We start from the raw sequence: 22923 nt of genomic DNA, 5'->3' as shown, positions 1-22923 counted from the left end.
GAAGCACCTAAATGTACTAGCATGTGAGATTGGTTGAAAAACAAGGTACATACTATAAATTAGGGTAATACAAATTACGGTGTATGATGTGGTACAAAGAGTTACACATAAAGCTATAAAAAGATACTTATAACCCAACTTGGAGGGACTGCTAGGAGATAGGTTAATTGTAGAAAAAATGAAAAGAGAAGGTATCAAGTATGCTATCTTTTAGGAAAGAAAAGAATGGGAAATGAAAAGAAAATATAAGATACTTACCTTTAGAAAAGGAAATACAGGAAAGATAAACCAGAAAACAATGTAGTTGGTCACCTAAAGTTGCATGCAGAATAGGACACAAGGACTACTGTTAAATCTAAACATGTCCCGGGCAGTGATGACATCCTTGATGCAACAAATGTTTCTCATATTTAATGAGAAAGTAGGTAGAGCCCTCAGGATTGCTTTGCCCAGTGACCCAAAGAAACCAAAGAGATTTGGACAGTTTGATTCCACCACAAAGAAAGTAATCTTGTTAAAATTATTTAAGGACAGAAGCACTTTTCTGGTGTGTTACTGCAGAACCCCCTCTTTCAGAACATCTTCCATGGCCACTTTGCCCAAGGAGGATGAAGAAGGAGGTAGGTGGGAGAAATGTCATGTACACCTGAGACCTTCTCCTTCCTTTACTAGCTATTATTTGCTCTTGGACTGGTTTGGTCCAATCGTGGTGAGTTCTCTGACACTGGAAAACTTTTTTGGTCTACTCTTAACGGCCACCTATAAGGGGCTCTGCAAGCCACCTGATAGTTCCTTGATTTGACAATGAGAAGTAAGAAAAGTATATGATGAGACTGTTTACCAGACTCAGATTTAAGTTCATTCTTGCCACTCTCACTGGTCACCTGTTTCAATTAAACTGCCTTTTAAGGTGATGTCACTTGGTTCATGGCACAATCCATGTGTGAAATGAAAAATTTCCAAGCAAAGAAAAAGCAGCTACTGGCAAGACACTAACTTTTCACTAGTAGTCAGAGTGATGTAAAAATGGTAATTGGGTACTTACTCCTGGATCATTGGGTTAAGGTCTTTCCCAAAGACATCCGTGGGTCTTGTTATCCAACAATGGGTCTCAAGGAGGAGACTGACAGACTCTCTATCAGATACCTGTGACTAGATAATGGCCACTGGGGGCACAACAGAGTCCACATACTGACAACTCCTATGACTAATATAAATAATATTCCTTCCAACCCTCCCAGTGAATCTTGACATGAAATCAGAGTGCATCTCTCTACTTTTATCCAAACCTCTTAACTTTAAAAATAAACAAGACTATGAGTTAGGCCAAGGTCCCTATGTCCTCACTGGGAACATGAGGACATTTGCCAAGGTCACAGTTCAATGGGGAGGTGAGGAAGAATTTCATTCCTTGGTCCTTTTGTACCAAGATGAGGGAAAACAATATATATATATATATATATATATATATATATGTGTATATGTATATAGTCTAAGTGTGCATCCTTAACACCCCATCCTTATCCCCAAGCCATGATCATAAATACTACAACTGAGGCCATTTCAGTGGCTCTGGTAGTCTGTTAGGTAGTCTGAACCTAACAGTCTACCAGTACCTAGTCCCTTTGACTACCAAAGCAACTCCCTAGAGGATGAAAAGAGACAGCTTCCTCATTACTGAGCTTAATGAAGCAAAAATTCTCCATAAGACTATTTCTCCATTCAGTAGCCCCATCTGGCCTGTGGATTAGGCCTCAGGTGTATGGAGATTCAATTGATTATTAGAGGCTCAATGCAGTCAGGCAGCTTGAGCACTAGTGTTACCTGAAATTATGACAGCCATAGGGGCTGTGGCCCAAGCTGAGGCAAGTACAAAGCAACTGACATTACAAATGTCTCTTGCAGCATCCCTGTCCACAGGGATGATCAGGATCGGTCTGCCATACGTGTAATGGGTTGCAACGCACCTTTAATGTCCTTCCATAAGGCCATGACCTGGAAAAAGTCCCACTCCCACATGGAGCCCTAGCCTCCCCCTATATTAACAATAACCTCCACTAGGCCTAGGCAAGGGAATTACCCAACAAACACTGAAAGCATGTGGACTTACATGTGACAGTTAAGTCTGGGCCATTAGTACAGAAAAAGTACCAGGACCTGGTACCCAAGTGAAATCTCTGGGAGTAAACTGAGAAGAGGCAGTATGTCTCATTCCATAGGAGACAACTGCCAAGCTTTAGTTCCTCTAAGCCCCCACAAACACAAAGGAGGCGCAAGGATTGGTGGAACTTTTCAGCTACTAGTACTTTGACATTCACCATGTGGTCATCTTGATGGCATTTGTCTATTAGGATACCATTTTTGGTCTCTACCTTTGAGTAGGACATGGCAACAGGATGTCCTAGAGGCCCTCCAACAGGTTTCTGACTCTGTCCATCCCCTTGGCCCCTCTGATACACATTTGTGTTTGGGTTACAGATCTCAGCAACCTCTCAGTTTGCTGATTAGAGCCTATGGCAGAAGGACACTGCCAGAGGCCAGAGGCGCCCATTAGGCTTTTGGTACCATAGTCACCTGGAGTCAGATGAAAGGTACAAACCCTTTAAGTGACTACTATTGGCCTGTTATAAGGCCTTGGTGAATATTCAGTATATGACCCATGGCCATGAAATAGTCTTATGACTAGAAATACCAACCAAAAGTTATGAATAGTTTGGCTTTTATTCTCTAGTTATCTTGGGGTATTCACACTTTAAGTCTAAGTGTAAAACTGCTATAAAATATATGCTTAAATACTGATTCATGAACCAAAGAAAAATATCTTCTGATCACTTTAATTTAAAATAATTTAGGAAGTGACATCAGCAAAATGGCAGGCTAAGAGATTGCAGTCCCGTAGCCCACGGAAACACTGATTTAACAATTCATGGATGAAATACATTTATGAGAGCTTCAGAGTCCACTCAAGAAGTTCCAGCATGCTGGTGGAACATAACATCCTAGATAGCTGCATTTAAAAGGGTAAGAAGAACAGTTTTGCTTTACCTATGTCACCCCTCCACCAAGTCAGCACAGCTCAACACAGGGAGAGATTCCCTCACCCACAATTTTTCCCATGGAAGAAAGAGAGAGGGAAGTGAGTATAAGGCTCTCAAAGCCTTTCAGGGTGCTGCCTGAGAGGCCCACTTCTATCTCGCCTTAATTAGAACACTGAAGGAATCAACATAGCTGGATTGTCTGTGGGCAGCTAGAAAAAAGACCTCAAATAAAAAACCTAACTTTACACCTCAAGGAACCAGAAAGAGAAAAATAAACTAAACTCAAAGTGATCAGAAGGAAGGAAATAATAAAGGTTAGAGCAGGAATAAATGAAACAGAAAACAGAAAATTTTTCTAAAATTTTAGCCCATTCATGAATGGGTTAATCCCATTCATGAGGGCTCCATCCTCATGACCTAAGCACCTCCCCACTCCTAATACAATTACATTGGACATTAGGACTTTAACACATGAATTATGGGGGGGACACAAACATTCACCGATAGAAACTTCCAAATTCATTTTATGAGGCCAGCATTACCTAGATACCAAAGCCAAACAAAGACTCCACAAGAAAATGACAAGCCAATATCCCTGATGAACTCAGATGCAAAAATTCTCAACAAACTACTAGCAAACAATTCAATAGCACATTAAAAAGATCATACACCATGACCAAATGGTATTTACTCTACTCAGGTAAGGATGGTCCAACATCAATCAATGTGACACATACACCACATTACAGAGCAAGGGATAAATACTACATGATCATCTCAACAGGTGCAGAAAAAAAATCTGAAAATATTCAATACTTTCTCATGATAAAAACTCCCATAAATTAGGGATAAAAGGAATTTACCTCAACCCAATAAAGGTTGTATGTAGAAAATCCTGAAGACTCCACCAAAAAGCTGTTTGAACTAATAAATGAATTCAGTAAAGGTGCAACATACAAAATCAATATAAAAAAATAAAAAATCAATTGCATTTCTATACACTAACAACAAACTATGAGAAAGCGAAATTAAGAAAATAATCCCATTTATAATGACATCAAAAAGAAAAAAATAAATTTGACAAAGGAGATGAAGTATTCATACACTGAAACTATAAAATATTGATGACAGAAATTAAAGAAGACAAAAATAATGGAAAGATATTCCACGCTTGTGAACTGGAACAATTAATATTTTTAAAATGTCCACACCACCCAAAGCAAGCTATGGATTAAATGCAATCCTTATTAAATTTCCAATGGCATTTTTCACAGAAATAGAACAAAAAAATCCTAAAATTTGTATGGAATCACAAAAGATCCTTTATAGTCAAAGCAATCTTGAGAAAAAAGTACAAAGGTGGAGGCATCATACTTCCTGATTTCAAACTACAGCTGACCTTTGAACAACATGGGGGTTAGGGGCACTGACCTCCCTTCCCACCTACACAGTAGAAAATCCACACAGAATTTTACAGTTGGCCCTCTATATCCATGGCTCTGCATCCACAGATTCAACCAACCACAGATTATATAGTACTGTAGCATGTATTTACTGAAAAAACTCTGTGTATAAGTAGACTCATGCAGTTCAAATCTGTGTTGTTCAAGGGTCAGTTGTGTATTACAAAGCTATTGTAATCAAAACAGTATGGTATTGCCATAAAAATGGACATATAAATCAATGGAAGAGAACAGAGATTCCAGAAATAAACCTACACATATATGGTCAATTAATTTATGACCAATCAGCCAAGAATACACAGTGAGGAAAGGACAGTCTATTCAATAAATGACGTTGGGAAAACTGGACAGCTACATGCAAAAGAATGAAACTGGACCACTATCTTACACACACAAATCAATGCAAAATCAACTAAAGACTTGAATGTAAGACCAGAAACCATAACACTCCTAGAAGAAAACATAGGCGGTAAGCTCCCTGACATCATCAGTCTTGGTGAAGACTTTTTGGATTTGACACCAAAAGCAAAGGCAACAAAAGCAAAAATAAACAAGTGAGACTGCATCAAACTAAAAAGCTTCTGCACGGCAAAGGAAAACATCAACAAAATGAAAGGCAACCTACAGAATGGGAGAAAATATTTGCAAATCGTGTATCTGACAAAGGGTTAATACCCAAAATAAAGAAATAACTCATACAACTCAAAAGCAGAAAAAAAATCTGATTAAGAAATGGACAGAGGATTTGAAAGGACATGTTTCATTACAGGTGGCCTAAAGGAACATGAAAAGGTTCTCAACATTATTAATCGTCAGGAAAATGCAAATCAAAACCACAATGAGATACCACCCCACCCATACCTGTTAGAATGGCTATTATCAAAAAGATAAGAAATACGTGTTGGTGAGAATGTGGAGAAAAGGGAGCCCTTGCGCACTGTTGGTGGGAAGGTAATTTGGTGCAGTCACTGTGGAAAACCCTATGGGAGGTTCCTCAAAAAACTAAAAATAGAACTACCTTACAATCCAGTAATTCCACTTCTGGGTATTTTTCTAAAGGAAATGAAAACACTAACTTGAAAAGATATCTAAACCCCTATGTTCACTGCAGCATTATTTATAATAATAATATAATAGCCAAAACATGGAAACAACCTAAGTGTCCATGGACAGATGAATGGATAAAGAAAATGTAGTATACATATATACAAAGGAATATTATTCAGCCATAAAAAAGAAGGAAATCTTGCCATTTGGGACAACATGGATGCATTTTGAGGGTCCTATACTAAGTGAAGTAAGTAGGTGAAAGAAAGACAAATACTGTATGATCTCAATTATATGTGGAATTAAAACAAAAACAAAACCAATATCAAAACTCATAGAACAGATTGGTGGTTGCCAAAAGCAGGGGGTAGAGGGTAGGTGAATGGGTGAAGGTGGTCAAAAGGTACAAACTCGCAGTTATAAAATAAATAAGTACTGGAGATAAAATGTACAGCATGGTGACTACAGTTAATAATACTGCATTGCATATTTGAAAGTTCCTAAGAGAGTAGATCTTAAAAATTCTCATCACAAGAATAAAATTTTAACTATAGGTGGTGATAGATGATAACTAAACTTATTGTTGTGAAATTTTTTGTAATATATACATATCTCGAGTCCGTATGTTGTACATCTGAAACTAATGTTATGTGTCAATTATGTATCAACAGAAAAATTAAATTACAAAGGATAAGAAAAGGAACTAAAACTGAAACTAAATTTAAAGAACTGAATCTACTGAAGGAAATAAGAAAGCACTAATGCAAGTAAATCATCAATATAGTATTTGATGTACACCCTCACTCCTGGGCAAAAGAGTAGAGGGGTGAACTGTGAACAAATCACAAAATCTTTTTCCTCTTTTTCAACTGTAAGTTAAGATGTTTATTGGAGAATTTATTTTTTTAATTTATTTTATTGAAGTACAGTTGATTTACAATGTTGTGTTAATTTCTGCTGTACAGCAAATTGACTCAGTTTTATATATATATATATATTTCATATTCTTTTCCATTATGGTTTATCACAGGATATTGAATATAGTTCCCTGTGCTATACAGTAGGACCTCGTTGTTTATCCATCCTATATATAATAGTTTGCATCTGCTAATCCCAAACTCCCAGTCCATCCCACCGCCACCCTCCACTCCCTTGGCAACCACAAATCTGTTCTCTATGTTTGCAAATCACAGAATCCTTTTAGTAGATTTGTTTTTCTAGGGTTCTACATTCTGAAATAATTTTAGAAGCATTATAAGATAGAGAAAATGAGTAAATGTACTGATGTTGATCAGAGTCAGATTCACACTGTGGAAGGAAGGATATACACACCGGAAATAGAGAAAGATAAGAACAAGTCCTGAGGGGAGAGAATGAAATTGAAAGTGTCTTTGAGAAACCATGATTTCTAAATATGCCTGTGAATATGCAGATACACATATATGTACACATGTTTATGTATGTAAGCATATGTGAGGATGACTATATGGATATGTATATCCATATATGTATATCATGTGTACCTGTATGTGGACATGCATATGTGTTTACACTGAGGCACTGACAACATGCCAAAATCTTCTGCGTGATCTGTCAGGCCCAACCTTAGACAATTACAAAGGCTTGATCTGGCAGCTGTCATGGGGGAAATCTTCATACTCCACACTAGACTCTGAGACACAGCCAGTGCACTGCAGACATTGGAAATAGTGCAGTCATGGACTAAGGCCATATGTGCATTCTTAGTCTGAGTGCCTCAATTCTGAAGCATTCTTATGTGGGGAGGACTCAGCTGAGACCCTGTACATAGACCACCTTTTCATTGGACCTTGTAGACATTTTTATTATCTCTGACTCTGTTTTCAGTACTTTTGCACTCCTCCTAGACCTCCCACTTCTACCTCCTCTCAGATCTACAGAACAGCAAGAACCTTTTGTTTGGAGCTCCTTTGGTTGTGAGATGATCTTCCCCCACCCAAGCCCTGTCAGCACTGATGTATCTGACCCTCATCCAATGATGTTCTGTGGGGGAAAATGGAATATTGGTGTGGCTGGGAACCTTTCCTGTTTAGACTCTTATACTATTACAGTAAGTGAATAAATGCTTAAATTTACTTCCAATTTACTTGCTGTCTTACTTGACCAACTCAAAAACTGGCAGCTCTCTCCCTGACAAGTTAGCACAGTGAGCAATGTGGTCAATGAAGCACAACTCGTTTCTGGAAGGGGCACTAGTGAGTCCTCAGGGCTCTCTAAGGGCACACTACTGACTCATTTGTTAGAGTCTGAGGTTCCCACAGGGCACATGACCATTCAGGCCAATGTGTCTCAGGAACCGCTGACAGATTGTGCGACATGCTTTAGGAGAGTGCTATTTTAATAGTCCTGCTTTGCTGGCCAAGATGCCCAGTGGGTGGGTCAAATTAAACATCAAACAGAGGGATTTTGACAAAACTGGGGAAGCAATTCCTTGGCTACTTACAGTTTCATCAATAATGGGATCAAAAGTTGTTGGTGACCCTGCATGCTGAGTTGCACTCAATGACTACTGTTAGATCTAATGCTCCTGGAACTTACGTTCAGCTTTTGCTATAGTGGTTACTGCGATTCGTGATTTAATGAAAAGGAATGTAGAGTGCTGAGGATCACTTTACCCAGTGACCTGAAGAGACCTTATAGACGTGGGTCGTTCATCTTCACATTTAAAGGAGTATCTTGTTAAAGAAGTAATCATGTAACCTTGCCAGGTTGCTAATACAGAAACATTTCTTGGAGAGCCTTGACAATGGCCACATTGCACAAGGAGGTGGCATAAAGGAGTATGAAAAAATACAGACATCCAAGAATCTCTCCTTCCTCAGCTGGGTACTGTTTTGGATCCGACAGATGGCTCATCCTTGCCTTTGTAAAACACGTTTTAACTATACTTGAAAAGGCAATAGTGACTCCATGAGCCACACTGGTGGTGCCTAAGATATACAATGAGGGAATGAGGACAGCAGATGATGAGTTTTTTTTGTTTTTTTTTTTTAACCAGATTCAGGTTCCTAGGTTCATTTGTGCCACTATTGCTGGACATCAAGCTCAATAAACATCCTAATAAGGTCAGGGCAATTGGCCTACGACACAATCTGGACCTTAACTGACAAATTTCTGGACAAGTAATAGTGAATAATGCCAAGATAGCAATGACTGACCAGAAGAGAGAATGATGTAAAAATGGTAGTCTAGTAACCACCCCGGACCATCTGGGCAAAGGCCTTAAAGAGATCAAAGGGTGTGTTATCCCCAAAACAGGGTCTCAAAGGAGTAGATTGATGGGCTATTTACCAAGGACCCAAAGGCCAGGTAGTGGGATAAGGGAGGCCCAACAGGCCACTACTGTGGCCTATGACTAACACAGGTGCTATGTTTCTGCTTTTCGCAGTCATCCTTACCATGAATCAAAATGCTCTGCCAACTTTTACCAAGACTTTACGGCTTTCAAAATAAACAAGACTATGGGTTAGGCCGGGCCCCATATATCCAGTGGGAATGTGAGGACTTATGATAAAGTTAGAGTTCAATGGAGATGTGCAGAATTGCATTCCCAAGCCTGTGGGACATGGGTGCATAGGTGACTGTGATCACCACAACCCCTGACACCAGCATGAGGAGGAAACTGATAATGCTGAGGTGGCACTCCATGGCCGCCACCAACGGGAAACTTACCTAGACCCCACAACAGTGTACCCACTCAGGCCACCTCAAAATTCCATTGTTATGGCCCCCACTGTTGAATGAATTATTGGTATAGAAGTATTGTTTACATGAACCCCTACTTGCATTCACCCCTAAACCCTGATAGAAATTACCACTTTAGCAAGATAAGTGGAAGACTGTGAAACTACTCAACTACCAGAATCTAGTACTTTGTTCCTCAAAAACAAATGCCTGAAGAAGAAAAGTAAATAACTGTCCTTACTGATGAGCTTAATGAAGCAGAAATTCTCCCTGAGACTGTTTCTTCATTCAGTAGCTCATTGGACCTGGGCATATGTCCCTGTGTGTGTAGAGACCCCAGTGATAATTGGCAGCTCAGTGATGTAGTCCCCAGGCACTAGTTGTATCTGATATTGTGACTGTCATGGAAGCTACTGTCTATAGTGAGAGAATTTGGTATTCTGTAAGAGACAGTGCAAATACCCTATGCAGTATCTCTTTCCACACGGATGATTAGGATCAGTTTGTCATATGGGGAATAGATTGCAATGCCTCACTAATGTCCTTCCATAAAGCTACATAAATTCTCCAACCATCTTTCATCAAACAGTCATGACCTAGAAATGTCCTACACCCAGAGGGAGCGCTAGCCTTCCAGTCTATTGATGACATCATCCAAATAGGCCCATACAAGGGCACCACTTAACAAGGACTAGACGTCCTATACACCAATATGTAGCAACATGGCTGGACCATTATTACAGATAAGACATAGTTACCCAGTACCTAATTGAAATCCCTGGGCAAAATCTGTGAGGGGCACAACATCTCATTCCAAAGGAGAAGACTGCCAAGCTCTGACACACTCTACTTGAACAACTGAAAATGAGGCCCAGCTACTGGTAGGACTATTTGGTTACTTGCACTCTCATAGTCCCCATGTGTGGTTCTTGATGGCATCCATTACATCCATTACATCCATTACTATTAGATTACTTCAAAGGCCACTCTTTTCAGTGGGGCCACAACCAAGAGGACGCACTTGAGGCCCTCCACCAGGCCTCTCAGGCTATCCTTCCCTTGGGGCCCTCTGATCCTCATTTGCTGTTTGAGTTACAGCTCTCAGCAACATCTCTGTTCACCAAGTACAGTCTGTGGCAGAAGGCTACTACCACAGGTCACAGACAGACACCCTTTGGAGTTTTGGACCTATAATCTGCCAGTCTGCTAAAAGGTATGCATCCTTTGTGAGAAAATTATTGGCCTATGATTGAGCCTTGGTGTCTGAGTATATGACCTATGGCTGTGAAATAATATTACAACCAGAAATACCAATGAAAGTTATGAATACTTTGACTTTTGCTCTCTAATTTTCTTAGGGTATTTACAACTAACATCAAAGAAACTATAAATGTTGCATAAAATATAATCTCAGATGCATATTCATGAATCAAAGAAAAATATCTTCTACTGAGTTTAATTAAAATAATTTAAAGTTATCTGTAATTATTATACTTATTAAGGTATATTTTACCTTTGAATGTTCTTTGTGTATTTACTTGCATTTTTGTTTTTGATATTGAGTCTTGATCCTCATAGCGAAGATTTCCATCTGGTACTTCAAACTGAGCTACATAAAGAGAAGCATATAATCAAATAAATAGAAAAACAGATCTATTGTGAACCCCTAACTTTCAAATTTATAACAAATGTACAGCATAAATTCTCATTTTTATAGAATTATAAGTAGATTACCAAAATGCTAGATCTAATATGAAAAGAGAAGAGTTTTAATGGGTATATATTGAAACTGTCTCATTATTTCATTAATAATCCAAGGCATCACATGTGCTTTCTATCATTCTCTATATTTCCTACGTAGGACTTTTATACTTAAGTTAAAACTTAATTATAGGATAAAATATCAGGAAGATGGAGGACTAGGAAGTTCTAGACCCTCATTACCCCATGGAGACACTAAGTTAATAACAATATACAGACCAAAATACCATTATGAGAACTCTAGAAACCAGTTAAGAAGCTGCATCACCCAAGTGAATTACTGACCAAGAAAAACTGTACCAAAAAGGGTAGGAAGGGTCATGGCATTTTGCCCAGCTTAGTTAGCCCCACCACCTCCCTGGCACAGTGTGCCACAGTGTGCCACAGTCACAAGGAAGTGTCGCAATTTCCAGATCCTCCATTGGGATGAAAAGAGTGAAACTTGCATCCAACTTTCTGGAATGTCTAGGCACTGCCTGAGTCACTGGTTGCTGTCTTGCCTGATCTGCAAAGCTGATGGGGACAGTTCCATAGTTAGATACCAGGTTGGAGGCTGCTGAAAACAAAGGCAAGTGCCGTCACACATTAGAGCTGCAGGGGTTATGAAGTTCTGCAAATGATGGAGGAGCAAGAGATTACAGGTGGAGGAATACAATAGAAACCAAAACAAAAAGCTCCTGAGAAGAAACAGGAGAGAGCCTCTTAGGGAAATTAGGAGAGTTAAAAAAAGTCATATATACTAGAATAAAAGAGTACAAACAAGCCCGGAGAAGATACATCCCCAGAGAAGGTTTGAGAAGTATCAGAACCTCCATGTCAGGCTGATTAGTCAAGGTGTTCCCCTGTATCTGAAAAAACAGAGAGATAGCTACGTTTTCAAATTCCCAAATCTCAACAAAATATGACAAAGCATACAAAGAAACATGGAAACATGTCCCAATCACAGGAATAAAGTTCCAGAAACCAACCCTAAAAAACCACAGGTCTGTGAATTACCTCACAAGGAATTTTAACAACTGTCTTAAAGATTCTCAATGAGCTGAAAGAAATATAAACTAAATGAAATCAGGAAAATGAAGCATGAACAAAATTAGAATATCAACAAAGATATAGAAACTAAAAGAAAAACAACTCTGGTGATGAGCAATATTATAACTGAATTGAAAAATTCACTAAAGGGGTTCATCATCAGACTTGATCAGGCAGAAAAAAAAATCAGCAAACTGGGAGGCAGGTCATGTGAAATCATTGTATCTGAGGAGCAAAAAGAAAACAGAATTAAGAAAAGTGTAGAGAGCATGAAGGATTTATGGGACCCTATCAAGTGGACCAAGGTATGCATTATGAAAGTCCCAGAAGAGAAGAGAGAAAAAAGGGAGCAGAGAGTTTATTTGAAGAAATGACAAAACTTACCAAATTTAAAAAAGAAATGGATATACAAATTCAATAAGCTTTATAAACTCCAAACAGGAAAAACCCAAAGAGACCAACACCGAAACACAATGTAGTCAAACTGTCAGAAGTCAAGGAAAAAGAGAAAATCTTAAAAGAGGCAAGAGAAATACAATTTGTTATGTGCAAGGGAGCCTCTATAAGATTATAAATGAATTTCTCAGAAACCTTGCAGGTCATAAGACAGTGGGATGATACTTTCAGAGTGCCAAAAGAAAAAAACTGTCAACCAAGCATATGATATTTGGCAAAACTGTCCTTCAAAACTGAAGGGGAAATTAAGACTTTCACAGATAAACAAAAGCTGATGGAGTTCATACCACTAGACCTACTCTACTAGAAATACTAAAGGAAGTCTTTCAAGTTGAAATGAAAGGATATTAGATGGCATCATGAAGCTGTATGATAATATAAAGGTTTTGGTTAAGGTAAATATATGGACAAATGTAGAAACCTATATTACTGAAATTTTGATGCATAACTTCCCTTTTAATTCTTATATAGAATTAGGAGAAAAAGCATAAAATAACTATAAATCTATGTTAATGGGCACACAATATACAAAGATGTAATTTGTGACACCAATAAATAAAGTGAGGGGAAAGAGCTTTAAAGCAGTACAGTTTAGTGACTGAAGTATGTATGTGTTTGAAGTTAACTTGTTACCAGTATAAAATAGATTATTGTAACCATAATGAAAACATTTATAGACTATTCATGTTATGGATACATGTTTATATCCCCCAAAATTCATATATTGAAGCCCTAACCTCCAATGTGATGGTTTTGGAGATGGGGGGAGGGAAGTAATTAAGGTTAAATGACATCATAAGGGTAAGACCCTGATCTGATGTGATTATTGCCCTAATAAAAAGAGACACCAGAGCTTTCATTCTCTATCTCTCTCTCTCCATTTGCACACAAAGAAGAGGTCATGTGGGTACACAATAGATGGTGGACACTTATGAGCCAAGAAAAGACATCTCAGAATGAAATCTAACTTACTGGCACCTAGATTTTCGACTTCACCTACAGAACTGTAATAAATAATTTTCTGTTTTTTGTTTTTTAAGTGACCCTGTCTATGGCTTTCAGTTATGGCAGCCTGAGAAGACTAATACACAAAAGGAAATGAGAAGAGAATTAAAGCATGTCACTACAAAAAAAAATCAATGAAAGACAAAGGAATAAAGTAAAATAGGAAATGAGGAGCAAAAAATAATGAGACATACAGGAAATAATTAACAAAATGTCAAAAGTAAGTCCTTTCCTATCCAACTGTATGCCAACTAATTGGATAACCTAGAGAAATGGATAAATTCTTAGAAACACACAACCTAACAATGTAAGTGGGTTAAACTCCCTGGACACAGAGTAGCTGAATGTATAAAAAATAAGATCCACCTATAATGCTGTCTACAAGAGATTCACTTAGGTCTAAGGACATATATAGACTGAAAGTGAAAGGATGGGAACAGATACTCCATGCAAATGGTAACCAAAAGAGAATAGTGATGGCTATACTATAATATCAGACAGAAGAGACTTTAGTCAAAACCTGTTAAAGAGACAAAGTAAGATATTATATAATAATAAAAAGGTCAATTCTCCAGGAATGTGCAACATTATAAATATAAATATAAACATTATAGTGTTTACATATATAAACATATATTCATCAGACATGAGAACTCCTAAATACATGAAGAAAACATTAACCAGATTGAATGGAAAAATAGACCATAAAACAAAAATTGTAGGAGACTTCAATACCTCATTTTCAATAATGGAAAGAACAAGCAGAAAAAAGATCAATAAGAAAATTAGAGGATTTGAACAACACTATAGCCCAACTGGACATTATAGATATATGCAAAAAAAACTCCACCTAACAACATCAGAATACATTTTTCTCAAGTACACATGGAACATTCTCCAGGATACTGATATTATGCAAAATAACTTTTCTGATCACAATGAAAAGAAACTAGAAATTAATAGTAGCAGAAACACTTGAAGAACAGAAGCAAGAAAAACTACAATCCTGCAGCCTGTGGACCAAAAACCACAGTTACAGAAAGATAGAGAAGATGAAAAGGCAGAGGGCTATGTACCAGATGAAGGAACAAGAAAAAACCCCAGAAAAACAACTAAATGAAGTGGAGATAGGCAACCTTCCAGAAAAAGAATTCAGAATAATGATAGTGAAGATGATCCAGGATCTCGGAATAAGAATGGAGACAAAGATTGAGAAGATGCAAGAAATGATTAACAAAGACCTAGAAGAATTAAAGAACAAACAAACAGAGATGACCAATACAATAACTGAAATGAAAACTACACTAGAAGGAATCAATAGCAGAATAACTGAGGCAGAAGAACGGATAAGTGACCTGGAAGACAGAATGGTGGAATTCACTGCTGCGGAACAGACTAAAGAAAAAAGAATGAAAAGAAATGAAGACAGCCTAAGAGACCTCTGGGACAACATTAAACGCAACAACATTCGCATTATAGGGGTCCCAGAAGGAGAAGAGAGAGAGAAAGGACCAGAGAAAATATTTGAAGAGATTAGAGTCGAAAACTTCCCTAACATGGGAAAGGAAATAGCCACCCAAGTCCAGGAAGCGCAGAGAGTCCCATACAGAATAAACCCAAGGAGAAACACGCCGAGACACATAGTAATCAAAGTGGCAAAAATTAAAGACAAAGAAAAATTATTGAAAGCAGCAAGGGAAAAATGACAAATAACATACAAGGGAACTCCCATAAGGTTAACAGCTGATTTCTCAGCAGAAACTCTGCAAGCCAGAAGGGAGTGGCATGATATACTTAAAGTGATGAAAGGGAAGAACCTACAACCAAGATTACTCTACCCGGCAAGGATCTCATTTAGATTTGATGGAGAAATCAAAAGCTTTACAGACAAGCAAAAGCTAAGAGAATTCAGCACCACCAAACCAGCTCTACAACAAATGCTAAAGGAACTTCTCTAAGTGGGAAACACAAGAGAAGAAAAGGACCTACAAACACAAACTCAAAACAGTTAAGAAAATGGTCATAGGAACATACATATCGATAATTACCTTAAACGTGAATGGATTAAATGCCCCAACCAAAAGACATAGACTGGCTGAATGGATACAACAACAAGACCCATATATATGCTGTCTACAAGAGACCCACTTTAGACCTAGGGACACATACAGACTGAAAGTGAGGGGATGGAAAAAGATATTCCATGCAAATGGAAATCAAAAGAAAGCTGGAGTAGCTATACTCATATCAGATAAAATAGACTTTAAAATAAAGAATGTTACAAGAGACAAGGAAGGACACTACATAATGATCAAGGGATCAATCCAAGAAGAAGATATAACAATGATAAATATATATGCACCCAACATAGGAGCACCTCAATACATAAGGCAACTGCTAACAGCTATAAAAGAGGAAATCGACAGTAACACAATAATAGTGGGGGACTTTAACACTTCACTTACACCAATGGACAGATCATCCAAAATGAAAATAAATAAGGAAACAGAAGCTTTAAATGACACAATAGACCAGATAGATTTAATTGATATATATAGGACATTCCATCCAAAAACAGCAGATTACACGTTCTTCTCAAGTGCGCACGGAACATTCTCCAGGATAGATCACATCTTGGGTCACAAATCAAGCCTCAGTAAATTTAAGAAAATTGAAATCATATCAAGCATCTTTTCTGACCACAACGCTGAGATTAGAAATGAATTACAGGGAAAAAAACGTATAAAAGACAAACACATGGAGGCTAAACAATACGTTACTAAATAACCAAGAGATCACTGAAGAAATCAAAGAGGAAATAAAAAAATACCTAGAGACAAATGACAATGAAAACACGATGACCCAAAACCTATGGGATGCAGCAAAAGCGGTTCTAAGAGGGAAGTTTATAGCTATACAAGCCTACCTAAAGAAACAAGAAAAAGCTCAAGCAAACAATCTAACCTTACACCTAAAGAAACTAGAGAAAGAAGAACAAACAAAACCCAAAGTTAGCAGAAGGAAAGAAATCATAAAGATCAGAGCAGAAATAAATGAAATAGAAACAAAGAAAACAATAGCAAAGATCAATAAAACTAAAAGTTGGTTCTTTGAGAAGATAAACAAAATTGATAAGCCATTAGCCAGACTCATCAAGAAAAAGAGGGAGAGGACTCAAATCAATAAAATCAGAAATGAAAAAGGAGAAGTTACAACAGACACCGCAGAAATACAAAGCATCCTAAGAGACTACTACAAGCAACTTTATGCCAATAAAATGGACAACCTGGAAGAAATGGACAAATTCTTAGAAAGGTATAACCTTCCAAGACTGAATCAGGAAGAAACAGAAAATATGAACAGACCAATCACAAGTAATGAAATTGAAACTGTGATTAAAAATCTTCCAACAAACAAAAGCCCAGGACCAGATGGCTTCACAGGTGAATTCTATCAAACATTTAGAGAAGAGCTAACACCCATCCTTCTCAAACTCTTCCAAAAAATGGCAGAGGAAGGAACACTCCCAAACTCATTCTATGAGGCCACAATCACCCTGATACCAAAACCAGACAAAGACACTACAAAAAAAGAAAATTACAGACCAATATCACTGATGAATATAGATGCAAAAGTCCTCAACAAAATACTAGCAAACAGAATCCAACAACACATTAAAAGGATCATACACCACGATCAAGTGGGATTTATCCCAGGGATGCAAGGATTCTTCAATATACGCAAATCAATCAATGTGATACACCATATTAACAAATTGAAGAATAAAAACCATATGATCATCTCAATAGATGCAGAAAAAGCTTTTCACAAAATTCAACACCCATTTATGATAAAAACTCTCCAGAACGTGGGCATAGAGGGAACCTACCTCAACATAATAAAGGCCATATATGACAAACCCACAGCAAACATCATTCTCAATGGTGAAAAACTGAAAGCATTTCCTCTAAGATCAGGAACGAGACAAGGATGTCCACTCTCACCACTATTATTCAACATAGTTCTGGAGGTCCTAGCCACGGCAATCAGAGAAGAAAAAGAAATAAAAGGAATACAAATTGGAAAAGAAGAAGTAAAACTGTCACTGTTTGCGGATGACATGATACTATACATAGAGAATCCTAAAACTGCCACCAGAAAACTGCTAGAGCTAATTAATGAATATGGTAAAGTTGCAGGATACAAAATTAATGCACAGAAATCTCTTGCATTCCTATACACTAATGATGAAAAATCTGAAAGAGAAATTTTGGAAACGCTCCCATTTACCATTGCAACAAAAAGAATAAAATACCTAGGAATAAACCTACCTAGGGAGACAAAAGACCTGTATGCAGAAAACTATAAGACACTGATGAAAGAAATTAAAGATGATACCAACAGATGGAGAGATATACCATGTTCTTGGATTGGAAGAATCAACATTGTGAAAATGACTATACTACCCAAAGCAATCTACAGATTCAATGCAATCCCTATCAAATTACCAATGGCATTTTTTACGGAGCTAGAACAAATCATCTTAAAATTTGTATGGATACACAAAAGACCCCGAATAGCCAAAGCAGTCTTGAGGCAAAAAAATGGAGCTGGAGGAATCAGACTCCCTGACTTCAGACTATACTACAAAGCTACAGTCATCAAGACAATATGGTACTGGCACAAAAACAGAAACATAGATCAATGGAACAAGATAGAAAGCCCAGAGATTAACCCACGCACCTATGGTCAACTAATCTATGACAAAGGAGGCAAAGATATACAATGGAGAAAAGACAGTCTCTTCAATAAGTGGTGCTGGGAAAACTGGACAGCTACATGTAAAAGAATGAAATTAGAATACTCCCTAACACCATACACAAAAATAAACTCAAAATGGATTAGAGACCTAAATATAAGAATGGACACTATAAAACTCTTAGAGGAAAACATAGGAAGAACACTCTTTGACATAAATCACAGCAAGATCTTTTTTGATCCACCTCCTAGAGTAATGGAAATAAAAACAAAAATAAACAAGTGGGACCTAATGAAACTTCAAAGCTTTTGCACAGCAAAGGAAACCATAAACAAGACGAAAAGACAACCCTCAGAATGGGAGAAAATATTTGCAAATGAATCAACGGACAAAGGATTAATCTCCAAAATATATAAACAGCTCATTCAGCTCAATATCAAAGAAACAAACACCCCAATCCAAAAATGGGCAGAAGACCTAAATAGACACTTCTCCAAAGAAGACATACAGACGGCCACGAAGCACATGAAAAGATGCTCAACATCACTAATTATTAGAGAAATGCAAATCAAAACTACAATGAGGTATCACCTCACTCCTGTTAGAATGGGCATCATCAGAAAATCTACAAACAACAAATGCTGGAGAGGGTGTGGAGAAAAGGGAACCCTCTTGCACTGTTGGTGGGAATGTAAATTGATACAGCCACTATGGAGAACAATATGGAGGTTCCTTAAAAAACTAAAAATAGAATTACCATATAACCCAGCAATCCCACTACTGGGCATATACCCAGAGAAAACCGTAATTCAAAAAGACACATGCACCCGAATGTTCATTGCAGCACTATTTACAATAGCCAGGTCATGGAAGCAACCTAAATGCCCATCAACAGACGAATGGATAAAGAAGTTGTGGTACATATATACAATGGAATATTACTCAGCCATAAAAAGGAAAGAAATTGAGTCATTTGTTGAGACGTGGATGGATCTAGAGACTGTCATACAGAGTGAAGTAAGTCAGAAAGAGAGAAACAAATATCGTATATTAATGCATGTATGTGGAACCTAAAAAAATGGTACAGATGAGCCAGTTTGCAAGGCAGAAGTTGAGACACAGATGTAGAGAATGGACATATGGACACCAAGGGGGGAAAACTGCGGTGAGGTGGGGATGGTGGTGTGCTGAATTGGGCGATTGGGATTGACATGTATACACTGATGTGTATAAAATTGATGCCTAATAAGAACCTGCAGTATAAAAAAACAAACAAAACAACTAATACTAAACTTTCATTGGGTTATTTGTATGGAAATATGTTAATATAAATGTTTCAGACATTACATGAAATTTCTAAAAATCTTATATTTGTATTTGTATGGAAATATGTATGGAAATATGTTAATATAAATGTTTCAGACATTAAAAAAAAAAAAAAAGAAACACTTGAAAATCCACAAATACATGAGAAATATAAAAATATATTCTCAAAAAAACCAATGGGTCAAAGTAGAAATTGCGAGAGAAATTAGAAATTATCTTGAGACAAATGAAAATGAAAACACAACATAACAAAATATATGCAATGCAATGAAAGCAGTGCTAAGAGGGAAATTTATAGCTATGAATGCTTACATTAAAAGAAGAAATATCTCAAATAAACAACCTAACTTTACAACTCAAGGAGCTAGAAAAAGAAGATAAAACTATATCCAAAGCTAGCAGAAGGAAGGAAATAATAAAGATTAGAGTAGAGGTAAGTGAAACAGAGAAGAGAAAAACAATAAAGAAAGTGAATAAAACCAGGAGTTGGTTTTTTGAAAAGACCAATGAAATTGAAAACATTTAGTTAGATTAGCTAAGAAAAAGGGAAAAGACTCAACTAATTAAATATGAAATGAAAGAAGAGGCATTACAATCAATGCCACAGGAATAAAAATTATTATAAGAGAACATTACGAACAACTGTACGCCAACTAACTGAAATACCTAGAAAAAAATGGATGAATTCTAAGAAACACAACCTACTAACTGAATCATGAATAAACAGAATAGCTGAAAGAACGGTAACTAGTAGATTAAATCAGTAATCAAAAACCTCCTGACAGGTAGAAACCCAGGACCAGACAGCTTCACTGCAGAATGCTACCAAACATTAACAACAACAACAAAATTAACATTAGTCCTCATCAAACTCATCCAAAAAAATGAATAGGAAAACTTTTAAACTCATTCTATGAAGCCAGTATTAACCTGATACCAAAGTCAGACAAAGGGATTATATGAAAGGAAAATCACAGGCCAGTATCCCTGATGAACACAGATGCAAAACTCAACAATATATTAGCAAACAGAATTCAAGAGCTCATTAAAAGGATTAAATACCAAATCCAAGTGGGATTTATTCCTGGAATGCAAGGTTGATTTATTAATACATGAAAATCAATTAATGTGACACATCACATTAATAGCATGAAGGAAAAAAAAAAAACCCACACATGACCATCTCAACTGATACAGAAAAAGCATTTAACAAAATTAAACATCCTTTTATGATTAAACAAAACATTCAACAAACTAAGATTAAAAGAAAAATACCCACATATAATAAAGACTATATATGCAAAGTCCACACCTAACATCATACTCAATGGTGAAAAACTAAAAACTTCCTTTGAGATCAAAAATTAGGCAAGGATGCCCACTCTCACCACTTCTGTTCAATATAGTACTAGAAATCCTAACAACAGCAACTGGGCAAAAAAAGAAATACAAGATATAAAAATTAGAAAGGAAGAAGTAAAATTATCTGTTCATAGATAAAATGTCCTTATACATAGAAAACCCTAAAGATTCACACATGCATACACGCACAAAAAAAAACCCATGAGAATTAATAAATGAATTCAGCAAAGTTTCAGCATACAAAATCCACATGTAAAAATCAGTTACATTTTTATAAACTATTAATGTACAATATGAAAAGTAAACTATGAAAACAATTCATCAAAAATAATAAAATATGTAGGAATAAACTTAACCAAGGAGGCAAAAGGCATGTACACTGAAAACTATAAAACACTGCTAAATAAACCTACCTAAGGAGGCAAAAGACCTGTGCACACAAAACTATAAAGTACTGATGAAAGAAATCAAAGACGATACAGATGGAGAGATATACCATGTTCTTGGATTAGAAGAATGAATAATGTGAAAATGACTATACTACACAAAGCAATCTACAGATTCAATGCAATCCCTATCAAATTACCAATGGCATTTTTCACAGAACTAGAACAAAATTTTTGCAATTTGTATGGAAACACAAAAGACCCCAAATAGCCAAAGCAATCTTGAGAAAGAAAAACAGACCCAGAAAAAAAAAGAAACAGTAAAAAAATAAAAATAAAACAGAGCCAGAGAAATCAGGCTCCCTGTCTTCAGACTATACTACAAAGCCACCGTAATCAAGACAGCATGGTACTGGCACAGAAACATAAATATAGATCAATGAAATAGGATAGAAAGCCCAGAGATAAACCCACGCACCTGTGGTCACCTAACCTATGACAAAGGAGGCAAGAATATACAATGGAGAAAAGACAGCCTCTTCAATAAGTCGTGCCGGGAAAACGGACAGCTACATGTGAAAGAATGAAATTAGAACACTCCCTAACACCATAACACAAAAATAAACTAAAAATGGATTAAAGACCTAAATGTAAGGCCATACACTATAAAACTCTTAGAGGAAAACATAGGCAGAACACTCTTTGACGTAAATCACAGTGAGATCTTTTTTGACCCACCTCCTAGAGAAATGGAAATAAAAACAAAAATAAGCAAATGGGACCTAATTAAACTTAAAACCTTTGCACAGCAAAGGAATCCATAAACAAGACGAAAAGACAACACTCAGAATGGGAAAAAATATTTGTAAACAAAGCAACTGACAAAGGATTAATCTCCAAAATATACAAACAGCTTATGCAGCTCAATATCAAAAAAACGACCCAATCAAAAAAATGGAGACCTAAATAGACATTTCTCCAAAGAAGACATACAGATGGCCAACAAACAAATGAAAAGATGCTCAAAATCACTAATTATTAGAGAAATGCAAATCAAAACTAAAATGAGGTATCACCTCACATTGGTCAGAATGGCCATCATCAAAAAATCTACAAACAATAAATGCTGGAGAGGGTGTGGAGAAAAGGGAACCCTCTTGCATTGCTGGTGGGAATATAAATTGATACAGCCATGATGGAGAACAGTATGGAGGTTCCTTAAAAGTCTAAAAATATAACTACCATATGACCCAGCAATCCCACTACTGGGCATATACCCAGAGAAAAACATAATTCAAAAAGCTATATGCACCCCAATGTTCACTGCAGCACTACTGACGATAGCCAGAACATGGAAGTGAAGCCAGAAAGAGAAAAACAAATATCGTATATTAACGCATATATGTGGAATCTAGAAAAATGGTATAGACGATCTTATTTGCAAAGCAGACACAGAGACACAGACTTGAGAACAAACGTATGGATACCAAGGGGGAAAGGAAGGGGATGGGATGAATTGGGAGATTGGGATTGACATATATACACTATTGATACTATGTATAAAATAG

At 36.9% G+C, this 22923-nt stretch overlaps 1 protein-coding gene across 1 annotated transcript in view; it reads right to left on the bottom strand.

The window, feature by feature from the left end:
• Positions 1–22923, bottom strand: part of CCDC7 (coiled-coil domain containing 7) — a 325108-nt gene that overhangs the window by 146016 nt on the left and 156169 nt on the right. Inside the window, exon 24 of the mRNA XM_036844965.1 lies at positions 10785–10880. Coding sequence (XP_036700860.1) covers positions 10785–10880 — 96 coding nt within the window. The remainder of the gene's footprint in view (positions 1–10784; positions 10881–22923) is intronic.

This window comes from Balaenoptera musculus, chromosome 2 (assembly GCF_009873245.2).
Source record: "Balaenoptera musculus isolate JJ_BM4_2016_0621 chromosome 2, mBalMus1.pri.v3, whole genome shotgun sequence".
NCBI lineage: Eukaryota > Metazoa > Chordata > Mammalia > Artiodactyla > Balaenopteridae > Balaenoptera > Balaenoptera musculus.
The sequence above is the reverse complement of the archived record's forward strand: the minus strand, read 5'-3'. Positions and strand labels throughout refer to the sequence as shown.